An 18,256-nucleotide genomic window follows, 5' to 3' on the forward strand; every position below is an offset into this window, starting at 1 on the left:
GGTGAGACCTGAGCAACTCAATAGCCACAGCCTACAACCTACAAACCTCTAAATACAGTACACACTAGAAGGCCGAACAGATGTGGGCCGAGCATGATGACCGTTACTACGCCGTTTCGGTCGTCGACGGTCCCGAGGCTCAGTCAAAGCCACTAATTTGCAAGATTCGATGTGGCATTTTTCTCGGCTTCAAACAGGAGACGTGACGGTTAGGCCCTGGGGAAGCCGCTCTTACCCGTCAAGTCGGATATTGGGTTCGGCTTCGATTTTCGGAATCAATAGTTGGACCTCCACATTCCCCCGCAGGAACTCGTATATCAGCCTGCTGGAGTCTCAAGGCGATCGTTGCACACGCAGATCGAATCTCGCGCGACATCGGCAGGCGCGCGGTGTCTCATTGCCGCTGTGCCAGATCCCATGACTGAGAGGCTTGCCGGGTCAGGTTCAACGTCTTGCTGGCAGCTATCTTTTATGCGGAAGAGTGGCCACGCTAATCTCTCAAATCTGGAGAAGTTGGAAAGGTTTCGTAAGAGGTCTCATGAGCCCTAAGAGCATTCTATGTTATGACAATCGCCAATGATTGGGGTATCAAGGTACTCAGCGTCCTATATTGGAACATGGCCAGCCTCAGGCATTACTGATGACCATGCAATGATGCTATTTTCTTGTCTTTTAACATGTACATTGCTCGAGATAAGTGACAATGCATCTTCTAAGTCCGATCAGAATAGTGATATGATCACGACCTACGCGACACTGTCACGCATTCTTCCGTGCCTCTCCGTCCATTGCGACCAACCTCACAATGTCAGGTAAGTCACAAGCCAATTTCCGCCTCCGGTCCCACCTGGGTCAACTGCAGAGACAACCCAAAGCGTCTCAAACCTTCTCAGTGTGACCAACACCTGTCGAATCCTTGGCGCCTTCGGTAGGGTCAAGTATAATAGTGCCGCCCATTGGAAGCTGCTTGGCCACGCGGACAGGATCAAAGATGGATTTTGATGCCAGGAAAATCTCATCGATCTCTTCGAGCGACCTGCCTCGGGTTTCTGGGTAGAAGAGATAGATCACCAAGACTCCGGCAGCACTGGTGCACGCGTATACAATGTTGTACCTCCATGCGATATTCTCAAAGGCGGTAAGCGTCACTTCGGCGACCATGAAGTTGAACAGCCAGCTAGTCGCTGCACCCATTGCTGTGACCTTGTGACGAATACCCAGAGGTGCAATCTCGGCTCCGTACATGAACGGGATCACAAACATACCAATCGGTAGAGTGTACAATGCGAAGAAGTAGAAGAAGATAGCCGCCCTTCCAGCATTAGGGTTTTGCAAGTCCGATGATAATCCTGCTACAGCAGCCTGGGCAAGGCACATGCAGCCGGTTGAGAAGAGCATTAACCTGCGGCGACCGACACGCTCCACAAGGAAAATAGCCGTAAGTCCACCCAGCGCAAGGGTCACCTGGAGACAAGCTGTAAAGACTCTGGCGTCGCGGCCGGAGTAGCCAAGTGTTGTTTCGAAAATAGAAGTCGAGTAAAAGGCAATGACGTTGATTCCAGTGAGTTGACATATCGCAGTGGCAACCATGGCCAATACTAGGCGATGGAAGTGGCGATTTTCGTTCATGGAGAAGGGGTTACTAGAGTACTTGTGGCGGTGACCAGCATCTCTTGCAACTGCAGCTTGGATGATAGCAACCTCCCTGACGACTGTACCATCGTTGACGGGAAGGCCCATAAGCCTGGCCATAACTCTTGTCGCGTCTTCCATCCTCTCTTTTTTGACCAGCCATCTAGGTGATTCTGGGAGTAATGGTGTAAGCGATACGATGATCGCGAGGAAGGCCAGCTGCAGACAGATGGGGAACCTCCAAGTCACAGGTCCGGACGCATAGAACATGCCAAAATTGACCCATGAAGCAATGGCCAGACCGCCCAGGGCAAAGGGCCCTTCGAGTAAGACAAGTGGACCGCGGTGATTGGCTTCGGCGGTTTCGCTGACATACATGGGGATGGTTCCGGTGTAGAGGCCGATTCCGAGACCTAAGTATATATCAGCTTCATGTTCCTCAGAGTTGGCAATGCTGTGGGCTAAACGTACCAGTAATGATCCTGCCGGCGATAATCTGACCTAGAGAGAAAGTCGAGCCCTGGATGACGACTCCAATAATACATATTATGCCTGCCAGGAGCATGGTCTTCGGACGACCTAGGCGATCACCGACAAAAATGCAAGAGAGTGCACCGAGAGCAGAGCCAAGCTCAAACATGGCTACCACAAGACCTGATACTGTCAGCGCTTGCGTTTTTGATAGAACTCAAGGTGGACACCTACCAAAGATTGTAGCATTGTGAGATTGCTGGTGGCCTGTGGTGTTGACAGTGTCCAGCTGCGGAATCTGTGCGAGGAATGTGGGCAGCGTGGTGAAGCCATTCATGACAGACTGGTTGTAGCCTTGTACGAGGAAAGCGATAGAGCTGAGCGTGGCAATGAGACGCTGCAGGCTTCTGCCCTGCAGGTTGGAGAGACCCATGATGGACGACTATCACCTAACACGACCGTGGTATGGTTGAGAAAAACATCAAGGATCCTGGGGTAATGTCTGGGGTATATGTGCGAAAAATTCTCATGGCGGGGATGATGAGATGAGCTCTTGTGGTTGTGTGCATTATGGAACAATTCGAAGACTATCCGAGGGACGTGCAGTGCATAGACGGCAATGCTCGGGTCTCGAGCCTCGAGTATCCGTCTTCTGCCACGAAGCTCTAGGCTAACCGAGGCCGGTCGAAATGGCAGTGGGTCTGCTGTCAGGGTTTCGAAATCGGATTCACTTATGGACGGCATGATATCTGTCTCGTCACCGAGGCATGATTGAGCGTGAAATTCCAGAGATGGCCATCGTACAAGGGTCATTGAGTATCGTAGCGCTGCAAGTTGTGACCTCTTAAGCCGAACAACATGGGGGCCTATGCCACACCGATCTTTTCCAGCTGGCCAGAAATCTTGCTTTCCGCCATGGGAAAGACCTCTTGGTTGCTCAAAAATGTACTCCATAGGCAATGTCATGCTAAGATCTACGTGCCGGAAACGCCAAAAATGGCACACCACTAATGAAATGCGACATGAACTCTATACCTTATGCTCCCACTGGTATCCTTTGGTCCCATTCAGCATGCCACTGTATGCATAGCGCTCTTCCTCCTGATAATACTGGGGGAATCCCACTGCCTCCATCACGTCCGAGGCAGGCAGAGTCCGTGGTATTGTGTCGGAAGTGAATGATTCTTTGAGCTCTTCCAGCGATTCCCGAATGCCCTGTATCGCAGCGGCAAGAATGGTGAAAGGGTATACAACAGCGCTGTAGCCCATCTCGGCAAGACTTGCTGCCGATACACTTTCTGTGCGACCACCGGGGATGATATTGGCCATCATGGGGAAATCCAAGTCCCGTGCAAAACGCTCCATTGTGGCACGGTCGGGGACTGCTTCAACGAAGACAGCGTCTACCCCGATCTCAATGTATCGCCGAGCTCTTTTCAAGGCTTCGTCATAGCCATGAATAAAGCTGTCGGTTCGACCTAGGATCCAGATGTCCATCCCCTCATTTCTTGCGTCCACGGCGGCCTGCATTCGAGCATATGCCTCATCCTCAGGGACGACGGCTTTGCCTTGGGTGTGTCCACAACCTTCATATTGTCAGGAGGGACCGCGGGGAAGAGTTTGAGGATTTGACTTACGTTTTGGCCACGTTTGGTCTTCAATCATAACTCCAGCAGCACCAGCAAGAGCAAAGCTTATGAAAACGGTCAGATTTGCATCAACAAGACGGACATGCTTTATTTACCCGTAGACCGCTCTTTTGACATTCATAGGGCCTCCATAACCAGTGTCGCCGTCCACAAGAATAGGGCATTGAACTTGGCGGGCCGTTTCAGCAACCTTCTGTGACATTTCGCCAAAGGCAATGTAGCCTGTGTCAGGTAAACCTAGCGATCCTGCTACGGGAAAGCCTGAAAGAAACACCACCGGAAAGCCAGCTTGCTCAGCCAATTTGGAACTCAGAGCATCGAAACTGCATGCCATGGCAACTATCTTGTTGGGCTGCTTCCATGCCTCGAGCATCATGGTCCGAAGGCGGGATGCTTGTGGGGAAGGTCGTCCGCCACGTACATTCTGTACATTTGCCTGATACGTCTCGTTGGTTGTATTGTTGCCATTTTCGGGTTCGAATTGGAAAGGATATGGCTTTGAGTTGACTATAGAGCTTGACATGGTGTATTAGGTATTGCCAGTCTTCGATTCCGAGCAAGATTGGTATGATACAGCCTCGTCGAGAAGTGTGAATAATTGGACTGTTTTGATCACTTCTCAGTGTGCCATACATGTCTCGCCGGCAGGCTTTTATGTCTCCGGTACCTCGCAGAGGAACGACAGAGGACCATCGCGAATATGCGCGGGTATCCGCGGCAGGCCACCATTTGGTCTCATGCACGGGTGGCTTCGCATGTTGTCGGTCGTGTACTCACGTAGGTCTCTCCGATAACGGAGGAACAGCGGAGAGAAGGTGGACAGCACCGAAAAGCTTTCTGCCCCATGCTGAACCGCCATCCCATTACGTCGGTAGGAATCTTTCCCGCATGATCTTCTCCAGATTAGTGGAGGCGGGGCATGGCTGCCCTTGTGATGTTCCAGGCTGTGGGGAGTATAAGTATACGAGAGAACACGGGACTGATCCCAGGCAAAATGCACATACCGATCATCCGAAGACCCTCGCCATGGCTTACACGTCGATATTCGCTTTATGTGTCTTGAAGCTTTCTCTCCTGGTTTCAGGGGCATCCCATGATAGTGCAAGTATCATCCCTGGGCCTGCCAGGTGCCAGGCCCTCGCTTCAGACTTGCAGTTCCCCAACTCGTCAGTGGTGGTCGTGGAGTATCACCAAGATCAAGCCACGCTGACCTTGCCTGACGTGGCAGCTTCGTGCGGTGTCGTTCCCGGCACCATCAATGCCACGGCAGATCTGTGTCGCGTTGTGCTCGATATCAACACTACCAGTACCAGCAGTGTCATTGTCGAAGGGTGGCTGCCAACAACATGGAACAGCCGCCTCGTAGGTACCGGTGGCGGAGGTATCTCAGGCTGCATCGACTATGCTACCCTCATGTATACCACCAACCTTGGATTTGCTTCGTTCGGCACCAATGCAGGCCACAACGGATCCAGTGGATACGAACTTTTCATCGACCAGCCTGAAGTCAAAAACGACTATGGGTGGCGTGGCGTGCACACGCAGGCATTGGCGGCGACATATGTCGTTCAAACCTACTATGGCAACAACGCGTCGAAGAAGTATTATGTCGGATGTAGCACTGGCGGTCGTCAGGGCATCACCGAGGCGCTGAAATTCCCGGATGACTTTGACGGCATTCTCGCAGGCTCGCCCGGTGTCAACTGGTACAACATTGTAGCTGCTTATGCACTGAATGCACGGAAAGCGGGATGGCCAGCCATCAACTCGTCGAGCTACGTTACCGCAGCCCAGTGGGGAGCCATCACTCAGGCGCAGATCGATCTTTACGATGGACTCGATGGTGTCAACGATACAATCATTGACCAGCCTTATATGTATCAATTCGACCCTAATGTCTTGCGATGCGGTGGCGGCATCCTAAATGACAGCGTCTGTCTCACTCCATCTCAGATCAACGGGGTTGAAGCGGTGTTCCAACCCATCACGAATAGCACAGGTCAGTTGGCCATGCCTGCCTGGGGTTTGGGATCATCGACCGCTGCCTGGTCAACCAATGTTGTTAACGGAACTGCTGAGCTTCCCACGATCATTACCGTAGGTAGACATGGGTATTGTCGCTGGTGACTCGCTAACGACCATGGTAGGATGTTTTCAGAGGCCTCATCTACGACAATGCGAGCTGGAGTCCAGACGATTTCAGCCTTGCTGATCTGGATTATGCTGCCAGAGTTAATCCTGGAGAGGTCGAGACGAGTGAGACTGATCTGTCAGACTTCTACGCAAGGGGCGGCAAGCTTCTCTCTTACCAGGGTGGATATGACAATGTACGTTTTATCCGCTCGCTGGATTGCTTGACAGGTGACTAACAACCATTGAAGGCAGCACCATTTGAATTGAACATGTGGTATTACAACAGAGTTGGCGCCACGCTCAATATGACAGCCCAAGAGTTGCAGTCGTTCTACCGTTTGATCTTTGTGAATGGAATGTATCATTGTACGGGCGGACCAGGCGCATGGAATATTGGCCAGGTTGGACCTCTGCCGTCGAACTTGAATTCCACCAACAACAGTGTGCTGCTGTCACTTGTCGCCTGGGTCGAAAATGGACAAGCACCAAAGTCGATCGTTGGAAGCCTGCTGGCTGATAATGGCACCGTCCTTAATCAAAGAAGTGAGTGCAAAAACATCTCCTGCGAGAGTGAAAAGGAACTAATCTTTGGATCAGCGCATTGTGTCTATCCCGCAATTAGTAAGTGGGACAAGCAGGGTCCCACGTCACTCGCCTCTAGCTGGCAATGTGTCGATGCTTGCGAATCGGGACTCGCATGCTGAAGGCATCGCATGTCAAGCGAGCACCCGAGGTCATGTAATCACGGTGGTTCAAGGTCGCTCTTGAAACGTATGATGTGCGAAGAGGTGTTGACGAGGAGAAGGAGTGCACGGATCATACAACATCTCCGGATGTCAATGTCCGACAGTGGACGCCTTCGCAGCGAATCATTTGTCGGCTGGGGAATAATAAGGGGTCACCTGATTGCGCGGCGCACAGACGGCGAGTTGTCATGGATACGGAAAGACCATGTAGCGAACTATGGGAATAGTCACCATTCTCCAGAAGCAGGGAAAAGCACATTAAAAAACCATGATTATCAAAATAAAAACAAGATAGTTTGCATCGGCCAATTCTGCTATCGGTTACTGTACTGGTCGAACACCTACGCACGCAGATCTTGGCACATCTCTGCCGGATTCGGCAGCAAGCGCGAGAGTGGATGCTCAAGGAGGAGCATACACTTCTACGCCGGCCGCCAACATGGTCGAGCTCTTATCGGCAGACAGGAAGGTTCGTAGAATCCCTTCGCACGTGTGAAGCATATATGACCCTCCGCGCACCTTCGCATTACTCTCCAGAATTCATCTTCAGCATCACCAGCAGACGACAACATGGCAGGTATATTACTGGGAGGTATCGTCAAGGGCGTAGCGTCCGGCGTCGGTCTCGTGTCTGAAAGCATACATGACCACAATGAGCGGAAAAAGGCAAAAGCCTACGGATCAGTCGTCGACGGTGAAGCCGGCCACGGTGCTCGACATGCCGACCGCGAAACCCCGACGCTCGAAGAGGGTGACGAGGAGCATTGGGAGCTCGACGAAGCCCAGGATGAGCTTACAGGCGTACACTCCCACGATTCATCAATGTCGTTGTCCAAGCACGACCAGATCAGTCCCACGAAAGTCACCGATGCGTTCATTCGCAGATGCCCCGTCCCTGAGAAGGGCGTCCCAGCACGCCTGCCTCTGCCTGTCGTACTTCCACAGCGCAGACCCAAAGATCGGTCACGAGGTTTCATCCGAGCGTACGCACCTGACCTTGCAGCCAAGGAAATTGACCAACACATGTTCCTCGACTTCATCGAGACGTTCAACATGGCAAGTCAAGCTAACCCATGGTTGAACGCGATCAATTTGGCTGGATTGGCCACCTGGGCATTGCCTCCAGGTATAGGTCAGGCCGTTCAAATTGCTATCATGGTATCTGTCAATTGCCAAAGATGTACAAACCCGGGAAAGGTAGGCCAGACCATGACCCTTATAGCAGCTTCTCCTTAACCTCGTTCTAGACAAAATACCTTCCTAGATCGCATTAACGACGAATTCTTCCAGCCTCGAGGACTTTACTGCCTGGTCCTCACATGGCAACCCGACTCAACCGAGCTACATACTCCGATTGACCTGAACGCCACCATTGCCCAGCGCGAAGAGCATGTGCATGGAATGGACAAACTCAAGAGAAACATGAAAACCGGCAGTGCTGTCGGCGACGTCGAATTCACCGAGTGTGCAACTTTGGTCTTCCCCAAACTCGATGAGCTGGCAGATCAGCATGGTCCTGACGCCGACAGCAAGAAAGCCAAGCTCAGGCACTACAAGGCCTTTTCGGAGACGTATTTCGACCGCCGAGCGCAAGCGAAACTTGTAAGTCCAGACCCCTGCATATCTGGTTCGCGGAAGTCAAGATTATCAGAGAGTGTGTGGCTGACCACATCCCTTTCTAACAACAGCCTGGTAAAAATCCGAGCAGTTTCATGGCCAAACTCAACGGACCAACACCCAAGTTCACATCGAGATATGCTGATCCCAACAACCCGGCCAGCAACGGCAATCTCTTCTCCTTGCTGAGTGGGGGCTTAATCAACACAGGTCCTCCACTCGGTACCAAGGGCAGCCAACTCGGTGGTGGCCTACTCGGTAATCGGGGAGGCGGCTTTGGGCGGTCAAACAGCGGAGGTCTCTTCGGTTCTAGACGGCAAGACGATTATGGTTCTGACTACCAACAACCCTACCAGCAACAGCAAGGATACTATGATGAACAAGGCTATTACCACCAGGCCCACAGCAGTCAGCAGCAGCAGGGTATGGGTAGCGGCTACAGCGATGATTCCGACAGGGGTGGGTTTGGTGGCACTGGCGGACCGCTGGATGGTCTTGTCGGCACCATTCTTGGTGGTGGAGTCGGTGGCGCGAACCCTATCAGGCGCATCCTCAAGAAGGTGAGTCCGACCCAATTTGGGATTGATCTGGGAGTTTCGTGCTAACTTGTCGCGTACCAGAATGTTTTGTATCTGATGGTTGTCAATATGCCGACGGAGCAAGAGCTTGCTGCTGGGCACGAATTCGCTAGAAGGGCGGCGGAGCAGGGAGGATCGCATACGGCTCAAGATTTCAGATACTGAGGCTCGACATTTTCATGCCCGAGACAACAACATAACCCATCGTCGAGCCTTGATTGATGCCGCGTCAGTGGAGGTGGCCTTTGCGAATCACGACTTTGGATAATGGAAAGCGATGATTGAGCACGCACTTGACTTCTTGTTAGATTGAAGTGCCCGTACACTGAGATGCTTCGTTGATGTTCGCAACGCCGTGGCAATCCCTGATGGACCCTTGGTAGACAATAATGTCTACACCATACTCCCTCTATGCCTCCCCCGGCCTCAACGCATACATCCTGACCGGTAGTAACCCCCACTCCTTCAAGAAACCAGTCTGCAGCTCCGTCCTGACCAGTCTTAACCCGGCTTTCTCGAAACTCAACCTCCAATTGTTATCACTTCTCGTGACGCTACTGTCCTCCTCGTCGAACAGATCTGCGCCATCCGCGGCGGTGGATAGATTCTCTTTCACAATGATCCAGCCACCGGGCGCCAGGAGCGGGATCAGACTGCTGAAATAGCGAACCAGGTCCGGCATAGGTAAATGATTGAGACACCATTGATTATATATCAGATCGTAAGATCCTTCAAAGTCACCTCCGGATGGTCGTCCGTCGTCCTCTCCAGTCGCGGCAAGTCGATCGAAGATGTCGTCGCCGTCTCTCTTGGGAGACTTCTTGAAGATCTTGAGGTTCTTGAACACTTGTGGATCGACGTCAATTCCCTGGTGCACTCGGACGCCGTCATTGCCGGTAAAGTCAAAGATGACTGTAGAGGGATCTCGTAACGTGATGTTCTCATACTTTAAACGGCATACTGTCTCAGCCTCGTCTTCGCCCTCACCCTCGCGCTCGACGTTACCAAGACGAAGAGCGGTCGCACAATGATCGATGAGATACACAGCGGTAGCCTTCTGTCGGTCTACCATAAGCTCGGACTTTAGGTCGGGCATGTAGTCCTTGTTGAGGCAACGGAACTTTTTGAGCTCCGATGATCGTCCACGCTTGGCTGGAGGTGCTTGGTAGGAAGGAGTCGAGTGCGGCGTCCAATCTTGTAGAGGCACATTGTAGACACGGCGTAACTGGCCTGATTTGACGAGGGGCGAGTCTGCAGCAGTCAGGACAGCGGTGAATTTCTCAATGGGTTCGACAATGTCGATGTTCTCGCACAACGGCGCCAGGAGGTTGAGGGTGACACGTCCTATTCCCGCTCCCGGTTCCAGACAATACCGAAAGGGATATTCAGATCTAGAACCGCTGCTGCTGCTGTTTGGTGTTCTGGATAATTTGCGGAGAAAGTTTCGCGAAACGCGCAGATCGACTCGTGAGACTTGTGGGAAGCCGCCTAGCATGCCATTGTCGTCGGCGGATATTCGTTGCCAGTAGGCGAGTTGGTCGGCTGTACGCATTCGTGAGTCGGCGTCCGTGAGACCATCGTCGCGCCTCGTCTCTGCGGAGGATCTTCTGCCTGACCGCGTCGGAGGCATATTTCTGCCGACAGAAAGAAAGCTTTGATGGTGGATCAATACTATGCTCGATGATCTACCAGCTGACTGCCCAGGCGACTCAGAATCTGGAGCGATATGGAGAGCACTAGAAAATATGGACTGGTCGTTCTTCCCCAGGCAGCATCGCGGAAAGAAGATGCACCGCGTCAAAAGCCGCCAAGAGAAGTGATTCATGTGTCTGACTAATATATTATCAATCAAGATAAAACACCCCCAAAGACTCAAATGCGGGGAAGCCTTTTGTCGTCCTTTTGTACAGCATCGGACTGCAACTATCGTGGAACAATGCCAACTTCAACCGTTGTCGACGGCAAATTATGAGGCATCACTGACTCGTAGGATGACATAGCGTGTATACTGTCCAGATTCATGCTGCCATGTGGTTTTATGATGGTTGGAGTGTCGGTAGGAGACCACATCGTGCAAGGCGTTGAATGTCCGAGAAGGGAAGGAGAGAATAGCGTTGTCAGGCTGTCAGGGTCATTACCCCAATGCGGCATCTCTACCTGGCAATGCATCCGATTGGGCACCTTGAATGGTGAAAGCAAGAGGGCACAGATAAGAGTAGTTGCCATTTTGCTCTCTTCTATAATCCGCTGCCTTTCGAACGTTGGAACATTCATCAGGAGACAGGACAAAGTTGTTTCTCAAACGAGCAAAACAGCCCAGACCGCTATCTCAACTGTGACAATTCATCTCATCTGATCGATATACCATGGGTAGTGTCGAAGCTCAACAAATTACCGGCAAAAGAAGGACGCTGCATGAGGCCGTGGAACCGCACATGAGCAAGGCTGCGACTGCTCCTCCTACAGTTCGACATGACGACGCCTTCATCTCGTATGAACGTATGCTCTCCGCGTATGAGGACATCTGGCCGCCTCGGAAGGAATATGTCATCCCAGACTTCACCAATGATGCAAATCCAGATGATGTCGTTGAAGGCCTCAGGAAAGTCGGTGGTGTCATTGTGCGCGAGATCCTCTCACCCGAAGTCATGACACAGATAGAGAAGGATATCAGACCATATCTCGAGACTGACATCCCGTGGGAAGCCGGCAATAACTTCTTCCCACCCTCGACGCGGCGGGCGTTCGGGCTCTGCGGTAAATGTCCAACGTTCGCCACCGATCTGGTCGGGAACGAGTTATATCAGGCAGTATGCGATCAGTTCCTCACCACAAAGAGTTATCCATGGTATGGCGACCGGGATGTCCTCAATGTCTCACCACCACAGGTGAATAACACCATTGCATTCTCAGTGAGGCCAGGTGATAGCTACGACCAGCCGCTTCACCGGGACGACGATATTCACTACGCAGATCGGCCGCATGTTGATATCTATCCTCGAACCAATTCGCGAGAACGTGGGGTGGGGTTCTTCGTTGCAGGTACCAAGACCACCAAGGCCAATGGCGCGACAAGATTTATTCCTGGAAGCCACCTTGAAGCCACTGAACACCCGCCTGAAGAGAGCTTCGCAAGATATGCCGAGCTGAACCCGGGAGACGGGTTTATCCTGCTGTCAAGCTGCTATCATGGTGGTAGCGCCAACACGACCAAGAACGAAGAGCGACTCCTGTTCAGCTGTTTTATGACCCGCGGCTGGCTTCGGCAGGAAGAGAACCAATACCTTGCCGTCCCACCAGAGGTTGCAAAGAATCTTCCAGTGAGGATCCAGAAACTGCTTGGGTATGCACTGAGTGATGTAAGATTTTGCCCGAGGGTCTTTCCACTTCAGAGATTCTGCTGACAATGCGCACAGCCGATGCTTGGATGGTTTGAATTCAAGGACCCGCGCAGCGCGATGGACCCCGATGGTAGTGAGCGCGTAGGCCACAAGCAGAAACCCAAGATGGCATGAGAGAGTCTTTCAAAAAGGGGAAAGCCGAGCTTACAGCCATGCCGGCGTTGGGAATTGATCAATATTCTCAAGAGCATTCCAATCAAAAGACACTTCGTCAAAGTCGGCGAAGGAAAAGGCCTCTTGATGTATCCCGGATAGATTTCCAGCTTGCCCGTCTGTTCTTAACTGACTTGGTGTGGCGACCAATCCGGAGAAAACTGGATGATCTGTGATTGTATCCGGGGCCTGGGGTTGCTCCCCAATAGAGAGTCCGAGTGTATGTTCAGAATCCGTTCGTAGGTAACGCAATTCGTCAACTCTTTGACTGTCTTGAGCGGACAAATCCTCCATGGCTATTTTCCCGACATTGGGCTCATTGCTGTGATTCAGATCTGCCAGTATCCTTGATGAGACAATGTCAAAGGCGTCACGCTTTCCTTTGAAATCAGGAAAATGCTCAACCATTCCCCACAGCACTGAGGAACAGGAATGAATTAAGTCCTCTAGTTCTCGTAAAGTCAGTCTTTCTCGAACCTGGGGCGAATCGACATAGCTGTACAGCAGCGCTGTGCCAGCAGAGAGTAGATTCTCCACGGCTTGCCAGTATATTGTCAGCCGGTGCTCGCGGAAGAATGTAGGGTACAGGCGAATCATGTGGGTGGCAGCCTCTGCAACTGCCAGCAGTGACGATTCAAGCGGGGATGGAATGTTTCGTGAGGGCCGATACAGGTACAACAATGCCCGATGATAGGTGAGTTCAAAGTTTTCTAGGTTCTTTCTTTCACGATCCGTCAGAGTTTCCCGACGTGGCGTGTCGTTGTACCAGCATTGAATGCGGTTGTGCATTTGTTCCTGCCATCGGCACAGGTCCATCGTAGGACAAGCTGCCACAGATGGATTCTCGTATAGGACTGTTTGCATTTCTGACTGGATTCTCCGGTAGCGGAAGACGTGGATGCTGACACGTTTCGGCTTTGGTGCATTTTCGTCGACCACGTTTATGCCATCTGGCGTGATGCATTCATCATTTTCTTGACTTGGGAACTGTACCATCACTCAGCATGAGCCCCGTGTTAGGGGAAGTTATTTTTTTCATACCTTTGCAGTGATAGCACCATCAGAGAGACACAGCGGCAAGCCCAGGGCGACGGAAACATTTCTGTCCATCGCATATGCAACCCAAAATGTCCTCCTCCAATTGTCCAACGTGAGGCAGTCCATCGTGCCCGCAGGTGGATCTTGATGGAGGCCCACTTCGACCGCAAGACGAAGAGCAGCACCAATTGTCTTCCAGACTGTCCAGGCTATGGGGTGGTGATAGGAGTACTGCGCAAGAAGCAGAAGTGATTGCACGCCCTCCAAATCGTTCGGCAGACCAGCGTCGACCAGGCCTTTGAGGGCTGTCTGGTGATATCGATCAGCCAATGAGGTAGGGATCCTTGAAGGGTCCTGCTTTTGCAGTATCAGTAACGCCACGGCAAATGCCTCATAGACGAAGAAGATGTCCATCCGAGATTCTCTACTGGTCTGAGCTGTGTTCAAGTCTACCGTCCGTGGGATGGCGTACAGCGAATCCAATCTTTGTCGAAACGTAGGCTCATGTAGCAAGGGCAAACTCTGGTTTGCAAACTGGAAATACGCTTTGACAAGGCTCTCGGCGCCATCTTTCGTCGGGAGGGCAACAGGCGAAGTGTCTAGATCGGTCATTGCTTGGGAGGTGAGCGCCTCTTCTGCGACGTCTTGGCCAGGCGTCTCACTGGGAGGAGGCCGTTGGCCCATCGATCCGTTCATAAGCTCTCTTAGTAAGACCTTGCGGAAGGCAGGTTCATGAGTGGAATTGCGCTGCACCAAATTAGAAACCTGCCCAAACGTGACGTCGGCTCCCAGACTTGACACCCGTGCAAGGTGTACAGTGGTGCTTGCTCCTAGTGGCGAATGTTCTGCTGTCTGCGAGGTTTCGATGTCAAAAGCTTGAGGCGAATGCTCGATCGGTGCGTTATCAAGGTCAAGGTCAGTGCCGCCACGTTCTTGGAGCTTCATTTCCAGATATGCCACCCGTTCTTCGAGACTGTGTACGTAGCTATACGCAGGCTCGTGTTAGTCGTTTTCCATGGATGTTTAGCATTAGGTCGATGGATGGTTGTCAATTGACCTTCTAGGAATCTGTCTCCGGGCCACAGCATCGTAGCTCACGCACTCGACTCCAGCATTTTGACACATCCTGCATTTCTGATACCATGAATGCGTCAGCTTTTCTCAGGACCCTTATCTGCCAGGATCCGGGATTTGCGTTCTGGCGATGGCAGGCACTCACTGGCAGTTGTTGGTCACATCGTTTCTTTTTATGGCGGCAGCGCAAGCACGCAGTGATATTTGATCTGGCCATACTAATTGGTGACCTATTGTGACTGTCATGACCTTTGTGTCTCTTTGTAGCATTCATATGTCAACGATGACATGTTGCTTGAGGCATGGAACGAGCGATGAGAACGACGTCAAGTTAAAGCGAGCTTGGGCGGGGTCGCGGCTGCTTGGCTGTGGCGGTCTCGCTAGCCTTAAAACAGTCAATGTTTAGGGACTCCAGCCATTGCCCAGCTTAACCATTTAGGGATGCCTTGGCTGAATAGGCCACACTAGCCTGGCATACCGCCCCAAGGTGTCTAACAATTTACCAACTTTCTCTCAATCTCTCAAACACGGTCTGACTTTCGCGACATTCACATTGCCCATCTTGCTTTATCCACTGTCGGCGCAGACTCTTGATTTGAATACTCCGTCTCATAGCTACTGGGGCCTTTGTCTGTTCATCCGGCGCAGCCTACAAAGGTCTTTACAGGTGGTGGCGAACTACGTCGCCAAGTTCTTCAGGATCCCCATCCATTCGAGGACTACTCTCATCCTTGCCCTTGGACTCTTTGCGAAAGGCCCACTTGTCTACCAGCTCTTGTGGAAGAGACCCTTCCATTGAATCAACAACGAGATCGCCGATTGTAGGCAAGAATTTCCACGCGTGCGCAGAGCCACCCGTTGCGAGATGAATGCCGGCAATGGAGGGATGAGGAGCAATGAGGAAGTCACCCGTGGGCGTTGTGCTGATCCTATTGTAATGTGTTGGCCAACAAGAAAAAAGAACAAGAACAAGTTTTCGAGAAGTAGGGTATTACTCACCAGCATATCTTCGACCGATCGAATGGCCTGCCTGCCAGGTCGGGCATGATTTCCCGCAAATTCGCTCTCATTGCAGCTTCGGCATCAGCAGGAATAGTATCAGTGGGATTACTGACCATCGTTCGAGGCCAGGAAATGCTGATTTGCTTTGTCGAATCCTCTGGATGCGCTACAGTGACAGTGTTCTTGTATCCGGGCGACCGACGCAGGATTTTGATCTCACCACGGTATGGTGGGAACATATTCAGGCCAGTGCTGAGATTCGTCGAGATGGACATGTTCTTCCAGCGTCTCTGCTCTTCCTCAGTTACTTTGATCCAGGCGACTTCATGTCCGATGGGCACAAGACGATTGCCGAGATAAACAAGCTTGTTCGACCACGCACCCGCCGCGACAATAACCATATCCCCAGGTATGGTGGCGCCGTCCTCCAAAACGACTCCCTGAGAACGGTTGTCAACGACCATGATGCGATCCACAGCAAGGCCACATCGGAAGCTGATGGACGGAGTTTTCATGCAACGATCATAATAGATTTGTATGCACTCTTTGGCGTCAATGAAAGCAGCTGAGAGATTGCAATAAGCTTGATTCCATTTCGATCCTCCTTCGAGCTCTGAAGCTGGTACAGGCTGCGAGCCTTCTCCATGGATACGCTGGTACACTTTCTCGCGGGTCTGTTGCTCAACGATGTTCTCGTGGCCTGACAAGGTCTTCGCCTTCTCTAGTGTCGATTGCCATATCTTGGTAAACCGACTCGGTTGGCCGTCACAGGCAAATGTCATGCCTTGCTGAAAGAGAAAACGACTCAGATCCGGGTCTTCCTGGATCTTCTTCTGAGCCTCCTTTGCTAATCGTGCATAAATAGGGTCAACGTAGTCTTTTTCTCATGTTAGCAACAAGTCTCTCCTATACATTTACGGTCAACTACCTGAGCGAATGCATCGTGTTGTGTCAACACTGGTTCCATCTTCGACGGGAGGTGTAAGACGATCGACAACGATGACTTTGGTCGCAGGATATCTCTTCGCAAGGGCCAAGGATGTCGATAGCCCGAACACACCTGCGCCGATGACTATGACAGTGGACGGGAAAGGCGCTTGTGATCCCATGTTTCCTTGTTGGTTGTATGGGGAGATTTTGATGTGAAATCGAGTGATGAATACTGGATGACTAACCTAAATGATAGAAAGGCTGCCCATTTCTTACTCGGACCAGGAGCAGCGTTTTGCGGTATACGCCGCCACACCTCCGCATGTGGCGAGGCGAACAACACTATCACGGCGCCCGAACCCGACCATTGCGGCATATACCGCTGCCGCCTAATAGGTGTCACATTTTTGTTGTCTGTTCTGCCCTCCTTGGATTGTCTTTTATGAGTTGTTTCCCGAGATATAACGTGACGAGAATAATGACCCTCCATTAGCTGCTATACGGAGTGCAAACTGCCGAATCCATCTGCAAGATCGTCGGCAACTGGAACTCAATGCCCCCTGGCATCCAATCGGGGTTTTCCGCCCTGAGATGGAGCTGGTGCCAGCAGAGTGAGGAACCGCAGCAGCACATGCCCTACTTCAAGAATTCTAATATCATTACCTTTACCTCCATCTAATGCACACCGTTGAATCGCGTATTCTGGTCTGTAATTTGACCAACTTCCCTAGGTGGTTCAGCTGCCAAGTCGCTAGCGTTAATAGAACCCGCCGTAAACAAAAGTGTCCAAGAACGAGTGATTTGAGGCAACTTAACGCTTAGTCTTATCAACAAGTCAGGGCTGACTAAGGTACACGGCGGTCCCCCAACTAAACTAGCCCTTCGCTTCAGCCCTGCCCAACAGTAGGGCTGAGCATAATTCTACCAACTACATCGTACGGAGTACTAGTATAAATCCGGTTCGATAATGTGTCAGCTTTTCAAAGCATGTCAATCTGCCGTCCCTGAAAGATCCGGAATCTCGCGTCCACCAAGACGTGTTAATAACCCCTTAGTAAGCGTTGTTGGACACTGAAGTCTCACACCATTGTCAGCATTCGGTAAGAACGAGGTATCTATTTGGTCTCGCTCCTATCTCAATGGTTCGTGATCGCGCTTGCATAACGTACCGTTCTCGATCCATCTTCACCTTCAGTAGAACGATCTCTGCCATAGCCCTTCTATCCAGTTCACACTCCACTCTCATTGCCTACAATGCCGGCTGACCACTTCTCCCTGACTGTTCCCGAGTCCGCATTCGAGGGTCTCATAACTTTCCTCACCACCTCCCTCGCCCACTTTGGCTTCAAAGAGATGACACACCCGACCCCTGGCGTCGTGGGTCTCGGCGAGGTGATACCCTACTTTTGGATCAAAAGTTATCTCCCTGAGGGTCTGAGTGAGAAAGCCTTCCTAAATCTGTTGAAGACGAATCATGTCGCGTTTACGGCTGAGAGTGAGTGGACGTCCTGTGGCAAGGAATTCGTATTGGAGCTGATTGATTTGCGGCAGATAGCGAGCAGGTCAACCAATTCCATGCTGCTGCGCTAAAAGCGGGCGGGACGTGCAATGGACCGCCAGGCTTGAGGCAGGAGTATCATGCCGGGTATTATGGGGCGTATGGGGCGTTTGTGAGGGATCCAGCTTGTGGGGTAAACTTCGAGGTGGTATGTCATCTTGGAGAGTGATGGGCCCCATGGACGACAGGGGATGATCATGAGGGTAAGCAGCGCATCTCCATTCGAAAGCCAGAGGTGCCTAAGATCTGGTGAATACTAGTATTGATCTCTTTC

At 51.7% G+C, this 18,256-nt stretch overlaps 9 protein-coding genes across 9 annotated transcripts; 4 read left to right on the forward strand and 5 right to left on the reverse strand.

Moving 5' to 3' along the window:
• Window positions 1-427: 427 nt before the first annotated feature.
• Window positions 428-2,630, reverse strand: EDD37DRAFT_590753 (general substrate transporter). Its single transcript, XM_062814510.1, has 3 exons — window positions 2,338-2,630; window positions 2,104-2,286; window positions 428-2,045 (listed from the first exon to the last, which is right to left on the reverse strand). The coding sequence occupies exons 1-3, from the start codon at window positions 2,534-2,536 to the stop codon at window positions 880-882; spliced, it is 1,548 nt and encodes a 515-aa protein (XP_062669821.1). The 5' UTR covers window positions 2,537-2,630; the 3' UTR covers window positions 428-879.
• A 502-nt stretch (window positions 2,631-3,132) lies between these two features.
• EDD37DRAFT_564675 (Pyruvate/Phosphoenolpyruvate kinase-like domain-containing protein) lies at window positions 3,133-4,275 on the reverse strand (the record flags this gene model as incomplete). The annotated part of the gene is made up of 3 exons (XM_062814021.1): window positions 3,133-3,689; window positions 3,741-3,796; window positions 3,848-4,275. The coding sequence occupies 3 exons, from the start codon at window positions 4,273-4,275 to the stop codon at window positions 3,133-3,135; spliced, it is 1,041 nt and encodes a 346-aa protein (XP_062669822.1).
• Window positions 4,276-4,778: 503 nt separating this feature from the next.
• On the forward strand, window positions 4,779-6,589 carry EDD37DRAFT_649833 (Tannase/feruloyl esterase; the record flags this gene model as incomplete). Its single annotated transcript, XM_062818179.1, has 4 exons — window positions 4,779-5,849; window positions 5,900-6,079; window positions 6,134-6,428; window positions 6,483-6,589. 4 exons carry the CDS (start codon window positions 4,779-4,781, stop codon window positions 6,587-6,589), a joined length of 1,653 nt encoding a protein of 550 aa, XP_062669823.1.
• Window positions 6,590-7,201: 612 nt separating this feature from the next.
• Window positions 7,202-8,991, forward strand: EDD37DRAFT_649834 (uncharacterized protein; the record flags this gene model as incomplete). The annotated part of the gene is made up of 5 exons (XM_062818180.1): window positions 7,202-7,757; window positions 7,810-7,828; window positions 7,879-8,233; window positions 8,320-8,808; window positions 8,869-8,991. The coding sequence occupies 5 exons, from the start codon at window positions 7,202-7,204 to the stop codon at window positions 8,989-8,991; spliced, it is 1,542 nt and encodes a 513-aa protein (XP_062669824.1).
• Window positions 8,992-9,235: 244 nt separating this feature from the next.
• EDD37DRAFT_649835 (AdoMet dependent proline di-methyltransferase-domain-containing protein) lies at window positions 9,236-10,456 on the reverse strand (the record flags this gene model as incomplete). The annotated part of the gene is made up of 1 exon (XM_062818181.1): window positions 9,236-10,456. One exon carries the CDS (start codon window positions 10,454-10,456, stop codon window positions 9,236-9,238), a length of 1,221 nt encoding a protein of 406 aa, XP_062669825.1.
• A 1,018-nt stretch (window positions 10,457-11,474) lies between these two features.
• EDD37DRAFT_564400 (uncharacterized protein) lies at window positions 11,475-12,341 on the forward strand (the record flags this gene model as incomplete). Its single annotated transcript, XM_062814008.1, has 2 exons — window positions 11,475-12,185; window positions 12,243-12,341. The coding sequence occupies 2 exons, from the start codon at window positions 11,475-11,477 to the stop codon at window positions 12,339-12,341; spliced, it is 810 nt and encodes a 269-aa protein (XP_062669826.1).
• Window positions 12,342-12,709: 368 nt separating this feature from the next.
• Window positions 12,710-14,787, reverse strand: EDD37DRAFT_694199 (fungal-specific transcription factor domain-containing protein; the record flags this gene model as incomplete). The annotated part of the gene is made up of 5 exons (XM_062820078.1): window positions 14,638-14,787; window positions 14,476-14,552; window positions 13,422-14,403; window positions 12,858-13,367; window positions 12,710-12,799 (listed from the first exon to the last, which is right to left on the reverse strand). The coding sequence occupies exons 1-5, from the start codon at window positions 14,764-14,766 to the stop codon at window positions 12,710-12,712; spliced, it is 1,788 nt and encodes a 595-aa protein (XP_062669827.1). The 5' UTR covers window positions 14,767-14,787.
• Window positions 14,788-15,153: 366 nt separating this feature from the next.
• Window positions 15,154-16,603, reverse strand: EDD37DRAFT_564601 (putative fructosyl amino acid oxidasesarcosine oxidase; the record flags this gene model as incomplete). Its single annotated transcript, XM_062814017.1, has 3 exons — window positions 15,154-15,421; window positions 15,492-16,371; window positions 16,423-16,603. The coding sequence occupies 3 exons, from the start codon at window positions 16,601-16,603 to the stop codon at window positions 15,154-15,156; spliced, it is 1,329 nt and encodes a 442-aa protein (XP_062669828.1).
• A 615-nt stretch (window positions 16,604-17,218) lies between these two features.
• On the forward strand, window positions 17,219-18,206 carry EDD37DRAFT_390888 (uncharacterized protein). The gene is made up of 2 exons (XM_062812230.1): window positions 17,219-17,919; window positions 17,976-18,206. The coding sequence occupies exons 1-2, from the start codon at window positions 17,679-17,681 to the stop codon at window positions 18,149-18,151; spliced, it is 417 nt and encodes a 138-aa protein (XP_062669829.1). The 5' UTR covers window positions 17,219-17,678; the 3' UTR covers window positions 18,152-18,206.
• Window positions 18,207-18,256: the final 50 nt, after the last annotated feature.

Source organism: Exophiala viscosa (assembly GCF_022695815.1).
Source record: "Exophiala viscosa unplaced genomic scaffold EDD37scaffold_5, whole genome shotgun sequence".
NCBI lineage: Eukaryota > Fungi > Ascomycota > Eurotiomycetes > Chaetothyriales > Herpotrichiellaceae > Exophiala > Exophiala viscosa.